Source organism: Tupaia chinensis, unplaced genomic scaffold (assembly GCF_000334495.1).
Source record: "Tupaia chinensis unplaced genomic scaffold, TupChi_1.0 Scaffold000314_1, whole genome shotgun sequence".
Taxonomy (NCBI): domain Eukaryota; kingdom Metazoa; phylum Chordata; class Mammalia; order Scandentia; family Tupaiidae; genus Tupaia; species Tupaia belangeri.
Window position 1 is genome coordinate 3,467,689 of NW_006159807.1, and position 19,381 is coordinate 3,487,069.

At 38.6% G+C, this 19,381-nt stretch overlaps 1 protein-coding gene and 1 pseudogene across 1 annotated transcript in view; one reads left to right on the forward strand and one right to left on the reverse strand.

The window, feature by feature from the left end:
- The window catches only part of SP3 (Sp3 transcription factor), a 52,821-nt gene that overhangs the window by 883 nt on the left and 32,557 nt on the right, over positions 1–19,381 (forward strand). Inside the window, exon 2 of the mRNA XM_027772915.1 lies at positions 9–560. Within this exon, the coding sequence (XP_027628716.1) occupies positions 9–560 (552 nt within the window). The remainder of the gene's footprint in view (positions 1–8; positions 561–19,381) is intronic.
- On the reverse strand, positions 14,037–14,785 carry LOC102489488 (glutathione-specific gamma-glutamylcyclotransferase 2 pseudogene; annotated as a pseudogene).

A 19,381-nucleotide genomic window follows, 5' to 3' on the forward strand; every position in this document is an offset into this window, starting at 1 on the left:
GGGGCAATTCCATTCTTCCGATCTTCAGGGAAATTATATCCAGTCGCCTGTTTCTGAAGAGACACAGGCTCAGAATATTCAGGTTTCTACAGCACAGCCTGTGGTACAACATCTACAGCTTCAAGAGTCTCAACAGCCAACCAGTCAAGCCCAAATTGTGCAAGGTATTACACCACAGACAATCCACGGTGTGCAAGCCAGTGGTCAAAATATATCACAACAGGCTTTGCAAAATCTTCAGTTGCAGCTGAATCCTGGAACCTTTTTAATTCAGGCACAGACAGTGACCCCTTCTGGACAAATAACTTGGCAAACATTTCAAGTACAAGGGGTACAGAACTTACAGAACTTGCAAATACAGAATACTGCTGCCCAACAAATAACTTTGACGCCTGTTCAGACACTCACACTTGGTCAAGTTGCGGCAGGTGGAGCCTTGACTTCAACTCCAGTTAGTCTAAGCACTGGTCAGTTGCCAAATCTACAGACAGTTACAGTAAACTCTATAGATTCTGCTGGTATACAGCTACATCCAGGAGAGAATGCTGACAGTCCTGCAGGTGAGTCTTAAATTACATCATGCCATAAATAAATTAAGTGGTAATATATAGGGGAATTTTTTTTTCTTTAAGAGTTGATTAGCATCTGGTTCTTGTTAAAGGTGATGATACATTTCTCTTCCTTTGTATGACATCAGTAGACATCAAAGTATCATCCAGATTGTTCTTTGAAAGTTTGTAGTTATTGAAACTAAGGATTTATTTTTCTACTTTATCAGTTACTTTTGAGTAGTAACAATTTTATATTTTGTTATCAGATTATTAGTATCAAGCATTACAACATTTTTATTTGGCAGGCTGCCTTGCCTTGCATTGGTATGTTATGGGTTAAATGTTTTATGCATTATATTTTGGAATTCAGACTGGCATAGTGAGAACTTTGGTATGGGGAGTAAAGACTTTATGCTGTCTGAGCCACTAGTCAGCTGTGTGATTTCTCTTTTGCAAACTCACTTTCCTTACTGTGTAAAATGAAGGCATTGGACTAGGTAATGATACCTGGGTACCTTCCAGACCTAAAATTCTTTGATTCTGTGATAGCGGGCAGTTGTGCTAGAAATAGTTACTGACATTATGGATAGAAATTTCAGAAATCTGCTCTTTGAATGTTGTACAAAAATGTACAAGAAATAATAAAGTTAACAGATAGTGTCACCAATACCCTATTGATGTTACTTGTCTGGATAACATTTTATTGCATGTTTTGCTGTAATTAGATCCTGATCTTTTACTTTAGCTCTTCTACTTGGTATTTGAGTTTCTGTGAAGTTCATAGTATTACAGCCTTTCACTGGCTCAATGATTCCAAACTTAAATTGGGACAATTGAATTGAACTAATTAAAATAACTCCCGTCACCATTATTTCAAGACTACCATTTTTCTTTTAAGAAATCAGTGATACATGCTTAGGACATTGAAATTATCCTAGAGTCTCAGATACATGTTTGGAAATCCTTTAATTGCATTTGAGCCTGTGAAGCTGTGAAGTAGTAGTTCTCAAGGGGTGAGCTGTGGACCCATGGGATCCCTGAGACCCACTCAGAGATCCTTTATGTTAAACTTCTTTTTGTAATAACACTGTTATTTGCCTTTTTTACTGTGTTTGACACTTTCACTGATGGTGGATAAAACTGCTTGTGTCTTAGCATGAATCAAGGCAGTAGCATCAAACTGTATTAGTAGTTACTGTATTCTTCATGACTATTTTAGTTAAAGAAAAATTCCAGCTTCACTGAAGAGTGGCTTTGAACCAGTAAAAGTAATTATTTTTTTTTACTAAATCTTGGTCATTGAGTACACCATATCTTTTCAAAAATAATAGCTTTATTGGAATATAATTCACCTACCACAAAATTAACTTTTTAAAAAATTTTATTTTAATTTTATTTATTCCTTCATTTATTTTACTTTGACCAGAGAGAGAGAGAGAGGGAAAATGAGAAAGGAAGCTGTGTTTGGCCATGTGGGAGTGTCTAGTGCCCCAACTACCATGCCACCTGCTGGTCCCCATACAAAATTAACTCTTTAAAGTGTGCAAGTCACTGACAGACTTGTCTGATTGTCGTCATGGTCTAATTTTAGAGTATTTTCATCATCCTCAAAAGAAACTCATATCTCTTATAGTCACTGCTTATGTCTCCCTCTCCAGAGCCACTGACAGTCACTAAGCTGTCCACATTTGGCTGTTCTGGATTTGCCTGTGACAGTCATACATTGCTTAATGGTAGAGACGCATACTGAGAACTGTGTCATAAGGTGATTTTATTGTTTGCATACATCTTAGAGCATACATACACAAACCTAGATGATAGTATAGCCTGTTACACACCTCGACATTTGTTATGAGGCATGAGTGTATTTTATTTCAGTGAAATTGTATGATAGGCAGCATTTTGTGTCTGACTTTTATTTAGCATAATGATTACAAGGTTCATCTGCATTGTAGCATTTATGAGTATTTCGTTCCTTTTTATGGCTGAATAATACTCCATGTTATGGATATACCACATTTATTTAGTCTGTTAATGGACATTTGAGTTGTTTCTACTTTGTTTATTATGCATAATGCTTCTGTGAATGTTAAGTGTATAGTTTTTGTGTAGACATGTTTGCTTTTGAGTATAAACTTAGGAACAGATTGCTTGTTTATATGGTAACTCTGTTTTTAACTTTCTGGGTAACTGCTATGCTAAACTGTTTTAACAAAAGAGACTACCCCATTTTATGTTGTCACCAGCATAGTATGAAGTTCTCAATTTTACTAGATCCCCACCAACACTTACTATTAACTATTTTTTATTATAGCCATCTAGTGGGTGTGAAGTGGTATCTCGTTGTGGTTTGATTTGCAGTTCTCACTGCATGTCTTTATAATATATATATTTTTAAATTTATTTTTTTTTGGAGAGGTTTTTTTCGCTATATATAGGGCGCGTGTGCTCGCCAGAGAGAGACATAGAGACAGAAAGGGAGAAATCAACCCCTGGGGGGATGGTCATGCCACAATCTCTTCTCCATTTTCCCCCCAGGATCTTGGGCACGCACGCACACGCGCCTGGCGTGAGTTTTAAGCCACCGGGTCTGGGACGCGAACTGCGGTCGACTACGTGGGAGTCCAGCGACATAGCCATTACGCCAACTGCTGGTTCCCTCTTTATAATATTTTTGACAGTGTAGGAAATATGCTTTAATAAAGCATTTTTGCTCATTCCAAAATAAGATAACTATCTGAAAAAGACCTCTTTCTCAGTTTGTGCACTTGAGTTGAAAGCCAAACACTGTTTTCATGAAATACTTTTTACTTCAAAGACCTACTGACAAACGATGGCTATTGAGGTGATAGAGAGTATCTCAGAAATGAAGAATGGTAGTGCGGTGGTTAAGGAGATTGGATCCCACATGCCTGGATGTGTAGCTGAGTCCCAGACCCAGTGGCTTGAAAAACACTCTGGGTATGTATATGTGTATGCCCAGAATCCCAAGAGGAGAACAGAGGTGAAGGGATTGTGGAGTGGCCATCTCCCCTGAGGTGGGGTACGTTCTTACCTTGTTCTTTTTCTCTGTCTTTCTCTAGTGAGTGCACACACACACTGACAGACTTTTTAAAAAAAAAAAAAAAAAAAAAAAGTGAGCCTGTCAGTTAAAGGGCACAAACTTGATAGTATTTGAGGCTAATGATAAAATTTCAGCTTTCAGTAAAAATTAAAATTTGAAAAATTCAAATTTACCGTGAGCTTTATAGTTTCTCTTTCTTTTTTTTCCTTTTTTTGGGGAGAGAGTTTTGCTATAGGCACATGCACTGGCTGGAGGGAGAGAGAGGGAGAGACAGTGATAGAAAGTGAGAAATTACCTCCGAGGGGGGATGGCCACATTGCAATCCCTTCTTCATTCTCCTCTTGGGGTTTTGGGCACTCACGCACACACATACACCTGGTGGGAGTTTTAAGATACCGAGTCCGGGACTTGAACTGTGGTCGACTCTGTGGGAGTCCAGCAATGTAACCAGTACCCCGTCTGCTGGTCCCATCTTTTTTTTTTTTTTTTTTTTAATTGTATGCTTTAGTCCAGACCACATATTGCAAGAGATTGAATGTAGAAGCAGATCTGAGATTATCTGTCTTCTTTCATCCTAGATATTACAGAGATTTATAAAACTATAGAATAGTTTTTCATTTAACATTTTCTGTTGTTTTTGAAAATAGCTTTTTATAAAAGTTAATTTATGTTAACATGTAATATATTTATTGCCAGAGAATACATGCATACATGAGAGAGAGAGAAACACATTCCCCCCCAGTGAGGCATGGTAACACTGCAATATTTTTTGCTTCATTTTCTATTCCATCAGGATTTCACATATGCACACATACGTGCCCAGTGTGTTTTTTCAAACTGCCAAGACCAGGATTCGAACCACTGCCAGCCATATGGTATCTTGCTCCCTACACATAGTGCTTAACCATATTATGGGACCAGCCCATGTAGAGATTTATTTTTAAGTGAATTTGAAAACTTTTGTTATCTCTAATACGGTAAATATCTTATTTTTAAATTAATTTCTTTTTTATCAAGAGATTTTTACTATAGGGTGCATGCGTGCTGGAGAGACAGGAATAGACAGAAAGCGAGAAATCACCCCACTCCCCCACCCCCAAGGGGAGGACCATGCTGCAATCCCTTCTCTTCCATTCTCTTCTCGGGATTTTGGGCGGGCACGCACGCACACCTGGTATGAGTTTCAAACTGCCAGATCTGGAATGTGAACTGCAGTTGACTTCGTGGGAGTCCAGTGATGTAACCATTATGCCATCTACTGGTCCTAATATCTTACAGTTTCTAATAGAGTAAATGTTGAGAGTATACACACACGTACCCCTCATTCATGAGCAAAAGTCTTTTGGGAGTCCTCAGTAATACTTAAAAGGAGCTCTGAAACCAGAAAGTTTGAGAACTACTAAAGACATTGCAGATAGAAGATTTTTTTTTTTTTAGAAAGAGATTCACTGTGGGGTGTGTACACTCACCAGAGAGACACAAAGAGAAACAAAGTGAAAAAAAGGGAGAAATCACCCCCTGGGGGATGACCATACCACAGTCCCTTCTTTCTCCTCTTGGGAACTTGGTTGGGCATGTACACACATGCGCCCTGTTTGAATATTAAGCCGCTGGGTCTGGGACTCGAACCATAGTTGACTACGTGGGAGTCCAGCGATGTAATCATTATGCCAACTACTGGCCCCATATATTTTATAGATATATATTTATAGATATAGATAAAATTTTTTTTTGAGAGGTTTTTGCTGTAGCGAGTGCACGCATTCCCCCAGGATGGCCATGTCGCGATCCTTCTCCTCCATTCTCCTCTCGGGATCTTGGGAATGCAAGCACACATGCGTGGGAGTCCAGCGACATAGCCATTACACCAACTGCTGGTCCCAACCTTTTTTTTTTTTTTTTTTTTTTTTATTTTTTGCTATAAGGCATGTGCACACACCAGCCTTATTCATTTTTTTCATGCACAAGTGAGATTAAAAACGCCCACCCTGGTCCTAACCCTATGATCTACCCCTAGCCTTCAGCCAACTCTGAATCATGGGCAAGCATGTGTGCCCAGTGAACTCAGAGAGGTCTCCAGATTTGGACTAGGAGCCTGCCCGTGTGAGATCGCCCTGCACAGCATTGTTTTACTGTTGTGCCACCATCTGGTCCCTAGAAAAGAATTTTTAAGTCTTATATCAAGTTAACTACAGCATTCTAGATACATTAGAGATGTTAGAGAAACATTCTAGGAACTTGTGATTTTTATTTAGGTTGGTCATGAAATTAGGTTGATATAAGGTACTAAGTGGTTCAGTTAAGTAATTTTCACGTTATCAAAGTAGAAATGTGTGAATTAAATGCAAAATGCATTCCTAAAAATGTTTTTGTCAGTGAGAGTATGCTCATAGAGAGAGACATAGAGAATGACAGAGAAAGGTGGTACTGGAGTGAGAAAGTAATCCTCATAGAGAATGGTCATGCATCACTCCATTTCTTTCTCCTATTACGATTTTGGGTACACATTCAACATGCTGCTGAGTTCAGAACTCAAACTGCTCCATGAGCCATGTGGGATCCAGCCACTTTAACCACCATACCGTAGGCTAGCCCCTAAATGGATTTTAAAAAAGTGATTATTGCAGTCAGCAGGTGGCATGGTTGTTAAGGCACTGGACTCCCACATGACCAATGGCCGATAAAGTTTCTGGCCTGATGGCTTTGCTTTCTTACTTCCTCTCTCTGGTGAGTGTACATGCCCTATAGCAAATTTAAGTAATAATAATAATAATTAAAATAAATGATTCTTAAGTAAAAGTGGTTCTTTAGTTTAGGGAAAGGTAAAATAAAGATGTTATTTGAATCTAATGGCCTTCTGGAGGCCATTCAGTTTGAATTTTGTCCAATTTTAAGGGAACAAAAGGGCAGCAAGTGGCGTATTGGTTAAGAAGCTAGGCTTCCTCAAGGCCAGCTATGGTTTGAGTCCCAGACCCAGCAACTTGAAGCTTACACTGGGCACATGTGCGTGTGTACTCAAAATCCCAGGAGAAAGTGAAGGAGATGGGATTGCAGCACGGCCATCCCCGTTAGGGAATGATTGATTGCTTCCTGTCTCTTTGGTGAGCACACATGCTGTATAGCAAAAAATCTCTCTCTAAAAAAAAAATAAATAAATAGAAGCATGGGGAAAATTTTTGAACAAGTTAAAATTTGAAAAAAGTGAAGGAATAAAAATATTGGATAGTACACAGCCTGTCTAGTAATAAGAACTGGGAAATTGTCATTTTGGGGCTATTAGCTATTAGGGAAACTTTTTCATGGTATACTGTCTTTTTAACTGGCAAGAAGGTAGATATATTAAGATATTCTTTCTCATTTGAAAATCAGAGGAAAAACTGTTAGGCATAGTGTATTTTTAGAAAAGAATGTATTTATTGGGACTGGACAGCTGCAGTGGTAATATGTGATTCTCTGACAACTCATGTGGGAAGGTTCTAGGTTCGCTTCCAGAGACTTCCTTGAGTACTCAGGCATATGTCTACCCATGATATGAGGCTGGCTGTGGCTGGAGGTAGGTTGTGGCATTAAGACCCTATTGGGAATTCTCTCTTGTCTATTTTTTTGCTTGTGGAAGAGATGAATGAATGGACTTTTAAAAAAGTTTGTTTTAATAATTTATTTATGGTTGATTTTTTTCATATTTACTTTATTTATTTATTTATTTATGCAAATTGTCAACATGCATGTGCACTTTTTAGAGACAGGAGGAGAGGGAAAATACATCCCTTAAAGGGGTGTGGTTATTCTACAAGCCCTTCTCCTCCTATGGTGAAGACATTGGTAAATTTTGGGAATTTGGGGAAATCAATGACTGGAAATATCAAAAAGTTATGGTTGGGAACCAGCAGTTAGCGTAATGGCTATGTTGCTGGACTCCCACGTAGCCGACCGCGGTTTGTGTCCCGGACCCGGTGGCTTAAAACTCACGCCGGGCGCGTGTGCGTGCGTGCCCAAGATCCCGAGAGGAGAATGGAGGAGAAGGGATTGCGGCGTGACCATCCCCCCTGGGGGGTGATTTCTCGCTTTCTGTCTCTCTGTCTCTCTCTGTCTGTCTGGCGAGCGCATGCGCCCTACAGTGAAAATCTCTCAAAAAAAAAAAAAAGTTATGGTTTAATTTAAAAAGAGTCAGCAGGACTTGAGATTTTGGATATAGGAAGCGTGCACTCGCTAGAGAGACAGAGCAACCACGGCCATGCTGCAGTCCCTTCTCTATTCTCTTTTCGGGATCTTGGGCTCTCACACACACATGTGCCTGGCATGAATTTAAGCCACCAGGTCCGGGACTCGAACTGTGGTTGACTACATGGGAGTCCCTCGACTAGCCAACTAACTGCTGGTTCCACATTTTCATTTTTAATAAGTATGAAATTAACAGTTTTCTAAAATAGAGGAGAAAGCACATTTTTACCAGGGCACTGTCATTTGCCTTTTTAAAGCTCCCTTTTAACAAATTGACCTGCACCCCAGCTTGATATATATTAAGCAATATATCTGACTCTGGGCCCCCCTTGTGGGGGACTCGTTTACTGTCCCTTATCAATTAGGAGGCAAATCCCCATCTGCTTGGAATATGGAGCCCATCATGCCCTTACCTTTTGTATTTCTGTTTTTGGCCCACTGTAAAATGCATGCTTGCTGTTTTAGAGAACTTACAGTCATATTTTTACTGTATGATTCTATATACTTGAAATGGTGGGAGGAGGCAAAATATGAGTTTATCTTTTCCATTAGCCTTTCTGGCCAGAAAATTTCTCAAACACAAAGCCAAGATTATTCAGTCTCTCAGATTTTAGTCTTTTATCTGATGTAACTTAATCTAAATAAGAGTTTTAGCTTTCAAAACTGGGTGTATTTAAAATGCAATTCAGGTAGAATTTTTTGTTTGTTCATTTCACATTTTATTTTTTAGGCAAAGTTACTAATCTTTATTTTATTAATGGTAAGTGAAAGAAATGTCTTCTGCAACATTTTTATTGGTGATTCTGACAAGTTAAAAATAATCATTTATTGATTTTTTTTAATCTTTGCAGTCATTTGTCAGACCTGGACAATTTTAGACATGTACAAGTACTGCTAAAAAGCCAAGCCTGTTGATGGAAGGTAGAGAGTATAATAGATATAGATTCTCTTAGAGTTAAAGAATGGAAAAGTGACAACTACATACTTTAAATGCTGATTTAAAGTAATTGATAGACTTCTTTTGGCCCTCTTGTACTAGTAGGAGGGATCAGTCCTGCTGTTGTTTCAGGTGGACCTTAAAAATTGTCCCATTAAACATAATGTGAGGATCCTCATTTTATTTAGGTAACATACAGTACACTTAGTGTCATTGCAGTGTCTGAGTGCCTTTTCATTTGGGAATCCCTGTTTGTGCATTCAATGGTCTTTCACTAATCTTATAAACTGCTATGGTAAGTATTTTATTTTAAACTTTGGGGAATATGAATTTATATTCTGATTCCGCAACAGTATTTTGGTTTATTTGTTTTTAGTCTTAGGTATTTCCTGTACTTAAAGTTTGCCTTATCTGCTTAGAAAACTAATACATGCTTGGTATGAAAAATAAAAATCTTGTAGTAATATTTAAGTTGGAAGTGAAAGTTCCTCTAATCTCATTTTACAGGAATAAAAATAGGTATTGTACGTGTTTCGATATGATTGTAATTATACTGCATTTGTAGTTTTTATCCTGCTTAATTTTTAGTTTTATTTTAGGACGAAAATGCATGCTAAGTATTTAGGTCAGGAATTATATCCTATTTAATTATCCATTAATACAGATGAAACTCCCTCCGCATGAGGTGATTCACTGTTTAAACCTAGAGGCTCCTTTTTGTTAAAGAGGAGCTTTTTTTTTTTTTTTTTTTTTTTTTTTTTTAAGGTTGCTGTTGTCTGTTAACCCTAGATAAGGCTTAAAAGAAGATTTACAGAGATGAGCAAGGACATAGGAAATAGGACATCAATACAGTCTTGTGACCAGCATCTGAACCAGTCTGAATCATTGAACTGTTGGCTTAGTGTCTAGATTTGTGATCTATATTATATTACTACTAAAACCAGAATAAGACCTGATTCTGCAGCCAGCGAGACTTAATGGAGGAACTTGCAAAAATATCAGCATGAAATCGTAGTACAGAGAGAGAAAAAAATGATACCAAAATTCCAAAATGCATGATAAAGGCAAAAATCTATGAAAAATAGCCAGTAAAGTCAACAATCGGGAGATGAATTCATGATAGGTTAAAGAAAGACAATAGAAGGACCTACGGATGGTCTAATGGTTATGTTGCTGAACTCCCATGTAGTTGACTATGGTTTGAGTTCCGGACCCGGTGACTTAAAACTCAGTTTGGGAGCATGTGTGTGCATGCTCAAAATTCCAAGAGGACAGGGATTGCCGTGTGGCCATCTTCCCTGGGGGGTAAATTCTCTCGGTGTGTCTGTCTCTCCTGCGAGCGCATGTGACCTATAGTAAAAATCTCTCTTTAAAAAAAAAGGTAATAGAATAATCTGTAAAAGACTTTTACAATCAGTCTGTATATAATTATCAGAATAAAAGCAGCAGTAGCATCTATAGAGAAGAAGGGAAACTCTCATCTCTGTCTTGCTCATGGAAGAAATAAACTTAAAAAGTATTAATTAAGTCATTTAAAATATGTTTTTGGTCATACTTGTTATTAGTATTCTGTGGAAATTAGTGCTCAGATACCCATTCCTTAAGGATAATCTAGCAGTCTGAAATACCTATTTAATTTAACATGAGTAAATGTTATAACCAATTGTTCTGATGTACCTATGTGATTTAAACCATGGACTTTCAAGTCAACTAATGAATAAACTCATTAAATGCATCTTTAACGAGTAGCTACTCAATGTCATTTTAAATATTTTTCTCTTTAATTTGCTTTCTAGAGTAGTATGTTCAATTTATGATTAACCACATTCACCCTTTAATATAGCCAGTAACAGTAATGCAAATCAGAATTCTGAATGGACATAACAGAATGGAAATCACCTGATGTGAGATCTTCATTAGAGTGCCTTTTTTTTTTTTTTAAACAGATTTTTGCTATAGGTGCGTGTATACTTGCCAGAGTGAGAAATCACCCTCCAGAGGGGTTGATCATGCCACAGTCCTTTCTTTATTCTCCTCTTGGGATTTTGGGTATGCATGCACATGTGTCTGGCATGACTTTCAAGCCTCTGGGTTCCGGGACTCCAATTGCGGTTGGCCATGTGGGAATCCAGTGCTTTAATCACCACAGCACTTGCTGTAACAAAAATGATTTTTGTAGATTTGTAAAAGAACCAAATAGAAATTGAGGAATTGAAACTTAAAATAGCCCTAATTTGGGTAAAATCTTAGGGCTTAGCCAGCAAAGGGAATAAAAGGAGTTTCCAGGAAAGTGATAGGGAAGCCAAGTGAATAAGCTACTTAAGATTGTAGGAAGGTTTGCTTAAAATTCTTCAGATACTGTGGAGAGGATATGTAAGATAATAGAAAATGATAGTGGATTTAGCAAGAGAGTGGTTTTTGGTGACCCTTAACAAGTGGTTTTGGTGGCCTGCTGGGGAGGAAAGCCCAAGTATAGTGACTTAAAAGAAGAAAAGGAGAGGGAAGAATGACATATTAACTATAAGTTGTTAAAGATTTTTTTTTTAACCCCTCCCCTCCTTCCTGTAACAAGGTAGGTTGAGGTAGAAGATAGAAGCTTGAAGTGGACTTTGCCAAGGGAGGACTTTTCTGATAATGTTTCAATAAAGAGTGGGAAATTGGGCCAGCCAGTGATGTGATGAAGGTGACTGGATCCCTCTCGGCTGGCTATGTGGTTCAAGGTGTGGACCTGGTGGCTTGGAAAATATACCAGGTGTGTGCACACGCAGAGACCCCAAAGGAGAAGCGGAGGGAAAGGGACTGTGGCATGGCTGTCCCCATGGGGAATTTGCCTTTTCATTTTTCTTCTGTCTCCAGTGAATGCACATGTTCTCTATATATAGCAAATTAAAAATAAAGTATTGGAAAGTTGATGATGCAAGAGAGATGGTAGAATGGAAGAATTTTTTAAGAAGGCAAGCTAGAGAAAATACAGGATACAGGTATAACGTTGGGAACAGGATTGGGAATAATTACATAATAGGAAAGACCTTTACGTATGTATATACATTGATTAGAAGATAAGATAATTCTTGTCAGATTTTTTGTACTGTCCTTTTGTGATAAACAAGCAGATGGGTGAAGGGGGGGCAGGTGTTAGAAGTTTAAAAAGGTTTGAAGTGATCATCTGAGAGAATTGGAAATTGAAATGTGAGAGAATTGGCAACTGTACTTGCAGCTCACTTGAACAAGTAGCGCAAATGTGGTTTTCTTTCTCATTTACCTTTAGCTGTTGTAGTGCAGGTGCAGTGTTAACACTTCTGTTCCCTGGTGGAAAGTTCCAGGTCTTTTTGGTGGTGGTTCTTCCACCCCCCCCCCCAAAGAGGTCTCGTGTTAGCCAAAGAAGAAAGCAACTGCCAGTGGGGCATGGTCATACCTCAGTCCTTTTTTCTCCATTTCTCCTGTCCTGTCAGGATTTGGAACATGTATACACATGTGGCATGTCTGTCTCTCTGAAAGAGATTTTGCTATAAGGTGTATGTGCTTGCTAGAGAGACGAAAACCTTGAGATTACTTCCCAGAGGGGATAGTCATGCTTCAGTCCCTTCTCTGTTCTCAGGATTTTGGACACATATGCACACTCACCCTTCGTGAATCCAGTACTTAAACCATGGTTGGCTATGTGGGAGTCCAGTGCTTTAACTCCTATACCACCCACCTGCTGGCCCCTGTCTGTCTGTTTTAAATTTGCTACAGAGCAGATGCAATCAAGGGTAGGTTGGGGGAGGAGTGAGAAATAACCCACAAGGGGAAATGGCCACACTGCAGTCCCTTCTCCATTCTCCTGTTGGGATTTTGGGCATACATGCACACTCACCTGGCATGCTTTCCAAGCTGCTGTGTCCAGGACTTAAACTATACGGTTAACCATGTGGGATCTGGTCACATTAGCCATCACACCACTGACTGGCTCCATGTTGTGGTTTTGAAGCTGGCAGGACCTGGATTCAAACTAGTCAGCCATATGGGACCTGGTCGCAATGCACATATCGTAACCACTGCACTCCTTTTGATTCTTTCCGCTATTTTTGTGGTCTCTTCTTCCTCTCCATTCTCATTTTGTTAGTCTGGCTCTTACTGGTCTTGTATGTTGTTGTTAAAATAGCAAATGTGTTTTTAATTCCTTTTTCATCTTTGCAATAAATTTTTTCTTTTAAGAATTTATTTTGAGGGAACCAGCAGTTAGCGTAATGGCTATGTCGCTGGACTCCCACGTAGTCGACCGCGGTTCGCGTCCTGGACCTGGTGGCTTAAAACTCACGCCGGGCGCGTGTGCGTGTGTGCCCAAGATCCCGAGAAGAGAATGGAGGAGAAGGGATTGCGGCGTGACCATCCCCCCTGGGGGGTGATTTCTCGCTTTCTGTCTCTATGTCTCTCTCTGTCTGGCGAGTGCACGCGCCCTACAGTGAAAAATCTCTCCAAAAAAAAAAAAAAAAAGAATGTATTTTGAGGGACCAGCAGGTGGTATGGTGGTTTAGGCGCTGGACATTCCCATATGGCCAACTATGGTTCAAGTCCTGGATCTGGTGGCTTGCTTTCTCACTTTGTCTCTCTCTCTGTGTGTGTCTCTCTGGTCAAAATAAAATAAGTAAATGAATAAATAAAATAAAAAATAATTCTAAAAAAGAATATTTTGAATAGCAAATGCTAATATTGGATACAAATTCAGAAGATATAAAAGGATGTGATCAGTAAAAAGTTGGTCTTTTCTCTCTCTCCTTTATTTTTTGAGCTTTATTGCTTTTGTGAGAGTGAGACACACAAAGATAAGCATCCTCAATAGCATGACTCCCACCCCCAGCCTTCCCAGCTAGCCAGGTCACAGGTGAGAGTGTCTAGTTTGTGGCAGTCCACTAGAGAACTTAAAATCTTCCATTTGGATCCAGTATTGCTTGAACAGTGTATTACTGCTGTACCACCCATCTGGCCCTCCCTTCCCTTAGCCTCTTAGTTCTCCTCTCTAGAGTTATCCATTGTTACCAGTTTTTTGAATGTACAGAGTATGGTGGAACGATGCATTTACAAATATTACTATACCTATATATTTTCTGAAATTATACCATACTGTATTCTGAATTTAAAATTTTTATGTTAGATCTCTTGATATATCAGAAGTAATAGAACTATCTTATTCTTAGCAATGGCCCAAAAGAGTATCTGAAGACTAAAAGCTCTGCTTGTTTAGGAAAAGTCAATGATTGGGTCTTCATTTGGAATTGAGGTTCTATTTTCCTTCTAAATGTTCCTTTACTAATTTTTCCAAAGAGAAAAGAAGTTCATCTGCTTTTTCGGGTACAAGGTTCCTAATAGAATTTGACAGTTCAAATAGATATTCTGTATTTCTTCCACTTGGACCAGATGCATTAAAAATTTGCTTAGCAATGTCTTCTAGAGATGCAGGACCAAGATAATTAGGATTATCACAAGTTCCAATATATAGCAACACAGTGAATGGTTTTGTTGTGGGATTTTTTTGGATAAAAAAACAACTGTTGTGGTTCTCTAGCCTTCTTTCTCTCTGAAGTCAAGGTATGCTTTTACTACTTCTTCTTCCTTTCCTACTGGCAATCTATGAGCAACCCCCCATACACAACCCCCAGGATCTTCAACAAGAGTCACAACTCTTCCAGGCTTGCCTGGGACCCCACAGTGGTTGTGCTGCTGCGCTGCCAGAAACGCCTGCTGAAGTCGTGCTGTGATGTATCCGACCATTTTGTCCTGATAGGGGAAGTCCACCTTCCAGATCAGGGACCTATAACCAAAAACCCACATCTTTTCCCCACTTTTGTGTTACGGCAGCCAGCTGCAGCCCCTTGGCTGTGTTCTCCCTGCTCCGCTGGGTGTTTATTTTCAATCATTTAAGATAATTCTGCTGTGGGTAACCTTATACAGACATGTTAATATTTTTTTCCTAGACTAATCATGTATATTTGAAGTATTTACATTTAGAAGCCAACCTCCTCCTCCATCAGGGGCCAGCAGGTAGCATAGTGGGTAAGGTGCTGGATCTTACATGGCTGACTCCCCAGTTCAAGTTCCAGACCTGGTGGCTTGAAAAACATACCAAGCGCTTGTGCATGTGTGCCCCAAATCCTGAGAGGCAAATGGGGAAGAAGGAATTGTGTTGTGGCTATCCAGAGGTGACTTCTCACTGTCTCTGTATCTGTGTCTCTGGCAAGTACACATACCCTATGGCAGAAATCTTGAGGGAAAAAAAAAAAAGATTTCTTTGTTATAAGATAGTTTTAATTTTGGAAGATGTTTAAAATTCAGGGGCTGGCAGGTGGTATGGTGGCTAAGGCTGCTGGACTCCTACATGGCCAACCGCGGTTTGAGTCTTGCATCTGGCAGCTTGCTTTCTCATTTCCCTCTCTAGCTGTCTTGCTTTCTTGCTCTGTGCCTCTCTGGTCAAATTAAAATAAGTAAGTAAATAAATAAGTAGTTCAGTATGTCCTTTACATCACATTTTTATAAACACAGATAAGTTTTTAATACCTGCTTTAAAATCTTCAGTTTTCTTCCATTGCCTTTAAATCAAGGTCTGTTAAGTCTTTAAATATGTACAGAACTCCTACTGTGTACCATAATAAATACTGGAGATAAAATAAATGAATGTGCTACTTTTTGCACTGAAGTACTCATAACCTTACACATTAGGCCAGAACTTCTCAATTGTGCACTACTGATATTTTGGATCTGATGATTCTTTGTGTGGGGCTGTCTTCTGTATGGGAGGATGCCTAGCAGCATCCCTGACATCCTACTATTGGGTGCTGGTAGCATCCTCTACCTGAAAGTTTTAACAAAAAACGGCTTAAGACATTGCCATATGTCCCTTGGCAGGCGTCATCCTTCCTCCCCTTGAGAACCATTGGGTTATATAGACATGCAAGCTATTCTAATCTTAGGGGTTTCCAAAAAGTTTGTGGAAAGTGTGTATTATGAAAAAACTGTATAGGTTTAAAAATTTTGCACCAAAATAAACTTGTATGTTAATTCCATATTTTATGTACATGTTTTAAGTACTCTTGTAAATGTATATTAACATTGAACTACTGCACTTCAGGAGCAGGAATACAGGGACATAGAGAAGTAACCTAGTTGACATCTCTCAAGGCGTAGCTCAGCTCACATAGCATCTCATCCTGTAGTCTTGCCCTCTGCCTTAAATTACTGCTTTATAGCACTTGTTTCCTTTCCTTTGTGTTGTACTTAATATATTTATATACTTTTGAATAAGCAGCTTCTTAATCATCTTCCTGTGTTTTATTCCTTTGAGAATGGATAAATGAACAGATTATCAGTAATAGCTATAGGATAAAAAGATTTCTGTGTTAATGTGTGTTGTAACATTTGCCTATTTGCTTCTGAAATGACATGTGAAATGCATGGTATTTATTTTCTACCACTCTCAATTGGGTTAAATTTGTAGCTTTTTAAAGATCCTTGCCATTTAGAATTATATTTCAGAAACTAACCTATAAACCTGTTGGGGAGGGGACCTTTTGGAGAGGGGACCAGTTAGCAAATTTTATGTTTGTCTTGCCTGCATATGAGGGGATTTAGTATTAAGGTGATTTGACTCAGTCTTTTAACACTATAGATTTCATGTATGTATTCTAAGGATAACACGATGAACGATTTTAAGAATGTAAGTGCTTTATTTTTGAGCAATACATAATGAAATATTTGTGGGTATAATGTTATATCTGGGATTTTATTTCAAAATAATACGGCAGCAGTTTAGGTTATAGGTAAAACAATAATTGTCCCACAGCTTGTTGAAACTGAGTAAGGAGTACATTGGAGTATGTTGTATGATTTTACTTGGGTGTGTATTTGAGATTTGCTCTAATAATCTTTTGAAATGTTTTATTCCCACGTTTTTAATGATTGAAAATTATGTATTAAAAATATTTTAAAGATTTTAAAGAAATTTAACATAGAAATAAGATTGGACTTAAATTTTAGTGCTAAAATCTACTCTGGTTTTTGGTTTACTTATTGAGGCTTATTCATAGTAATAGCTTGGATAGAGTGTGACTACTTAACTTGGTTCACAAGTGAAAACAGGATTTTACAGTTCTGTGAAGCCTTGGAGATGGATTTTGAGTGTTTAGGCTATTTGCCCACTTTATATCCTGTATCATGAAGTAGTTAGTAAATTTTAGAGGATAGCCAGTCAACACTAAACTGCAATGAAGTGTTCTTGGTTTTTCTTGTATACAAAAGGGAAGCCATATACCTTTTTTTTTTTCCTAAATTGTGCTAGAGGGTACTTGCGCTAGCTAGAACGAAGGAAAGGAGAAATCACTCCCAATGGGGAGTGGTCATTGCCCTCCATTCCTTCTTTTGGAATTTTTAAAAAAATTATTTAATTTTATTTATTCATTTATTTTAATTTGACCAGGGAGAGACAGAGAGAGAGAGAGAGAAAGTAAGCAAGCAAGCAAGCTGCCAAATCCGGAACTCGAACCGTGGTCGGCCATGTGTCTAGTGCCTTAACCACCACGCTACCTACTCCCCTTTTGGAATTTTTGGCACACATGCCTTGTGTGTTTTTCAAGCCACTGAGTCTGGGACTCAAACTGTGTGGACTGCCATATGGGATTCAGTTGTGTTAACCATCAGATCAGGGAGTCAATCCCAAATTTTTAATAAATGACATTGGTGCTTACTGCATTTTGACAGCCTTATTTGGACAAAGGGATGGTAGGCTTGAGAACTTGACAGAAGAGAGAAGGTGCACAAGTTTCTTAGTGTAAAATGTATTTAGTCAAAAAAGTAGTACTTTTTTTTGATATTGTGTGGTCTGTATAAGAAGTATGTCCTTGAAAATAAATGGAAAAAGAAGAAAAAACATTTGCTTCTTAGTATTTCCAAGAAACTTTACCAATTCATTGGGGATATTTAAGACATACACAGTAATAATAAACTGGAGTATGATTCACAATATAAATCAATGCAATACATTATATTACTAAATTACATGGTACAGAAAATTGTGTGGTTTGGGAACCAGCAGTTAGCGTAATGGCTATGTTGCTGGATTCCCACGTAGTTGACCGCAGTTCGTGTCCTAGACCCGGTGGCTTAGAACTCACGCCGGGTGCGTGTGCGTGTGTGTGTGTGCCCAAGATCCTGAGAGGAGAATGGAAGAGAAGGGATTGCGGCGTGACCATTCCCCCTGGGGGGTGATTTCTCGCTTTCTGTCTCTATGTCTCTGTCTGTCTGGCGAGCGCATGTGCCCTATAGCGAAAAATCTCTCAAAAAAAAAAAAAAAGAAAAAGAAAAAATTGTGTGGTGCCAGAGATAAAGAAGATCAAAGACTGCTCCAGTTGTCAGGGGGTAACTTTGTAGAGAAGGGACAACTTGAATGGGGAAGTTGATTTTTATTGGTAGAAGAATAGAGATGGTTACTAGTAAGACAGAAAGCAAAGTAAATGAGAGCAGAGTCATCCTATCCAGGAGACAGTTTAGTAGCTTAACATTTTAACCCAAAACTTTTTAACATATTAATAGGCATTGTAATTTTAGGAAAATGCTTATTAGCATGTTCAGTATTTCTGAGAAATCCTGTGGAAAATCTGTTTAAGAAAGGAATTTTTTTCTTTCCTTTTTAGATTATACATCTGTGGAAATGGGTACTTTTCATCGGGTTAATTGTGAGGAACTACTTGGAGAGATGTTATAATAGCATGAATAGAAATCTGAACTGTTTCACTAGTCCTTGGTAGAACTTGAGTAAATACAATGAGGGAATGGAGAATGCTGAATTTTGTTGCTCAGGATTTTACCATTTTGTTTTCTTTTTTAAAGAATTATTTAATTTTTATTTATTCATTCATTTAATTTGACCAGAAAGAGAGGGAAACTGAGAAAGCAAGCCACCAGGTCCAGGACTTGAACTGTGGTTAGCCATGTGGGAGTGTCTAGCACCTTAACCACCGCGCCACCTGCTTTTTTTCTTTTTTTAAAAAGAGAGATTTTTGCTATAGAGTGCATCTGCTCTCTGGAGAGACAGCGTGAAATCACCTGGGCGAGTGGCCACACCACAATCCCTTCTCCATTCTTGGGATTTGGGGCACTCGTGCATGTACGTGCAACCTGAGGTTCAAGCCACAAGGTCTGGGACTCGAACCTTGGTGGACTACGTGGGAGTCCTGTTACATAACCATTACATCATCTGCTAGTCTCAGATTTTACTGTTTTTAACTTAGCTTGAGGCTTTGCAAGCTTTTGAACGGTGGAATGGCCTTGATCAGAACTTGAATGTATTTCAGAAATAGATTGGAATGGGAACTGGCTCTGAAGAAGAGAGGAGGCTATTTCTCTTATGTCTATATAAGGATAAAGTAGTTAAAGTAAGATAGTAAGAATACTAGACATTCCAAAGGGTGAATTTACAGGATTGGTAATTAGCTGTTGGAAATAAAAGAGAGAAATCCATGTTTTAAGAAAGGTCATGTAATTGGCAGAGTTGTAAAGGGTAGCTGAATTAGCACTGGCAAAGTGATAGCAGTTTAAATGTGTTGAATTTATGGTGCTAGGTAGAAATGACTTGGTAGT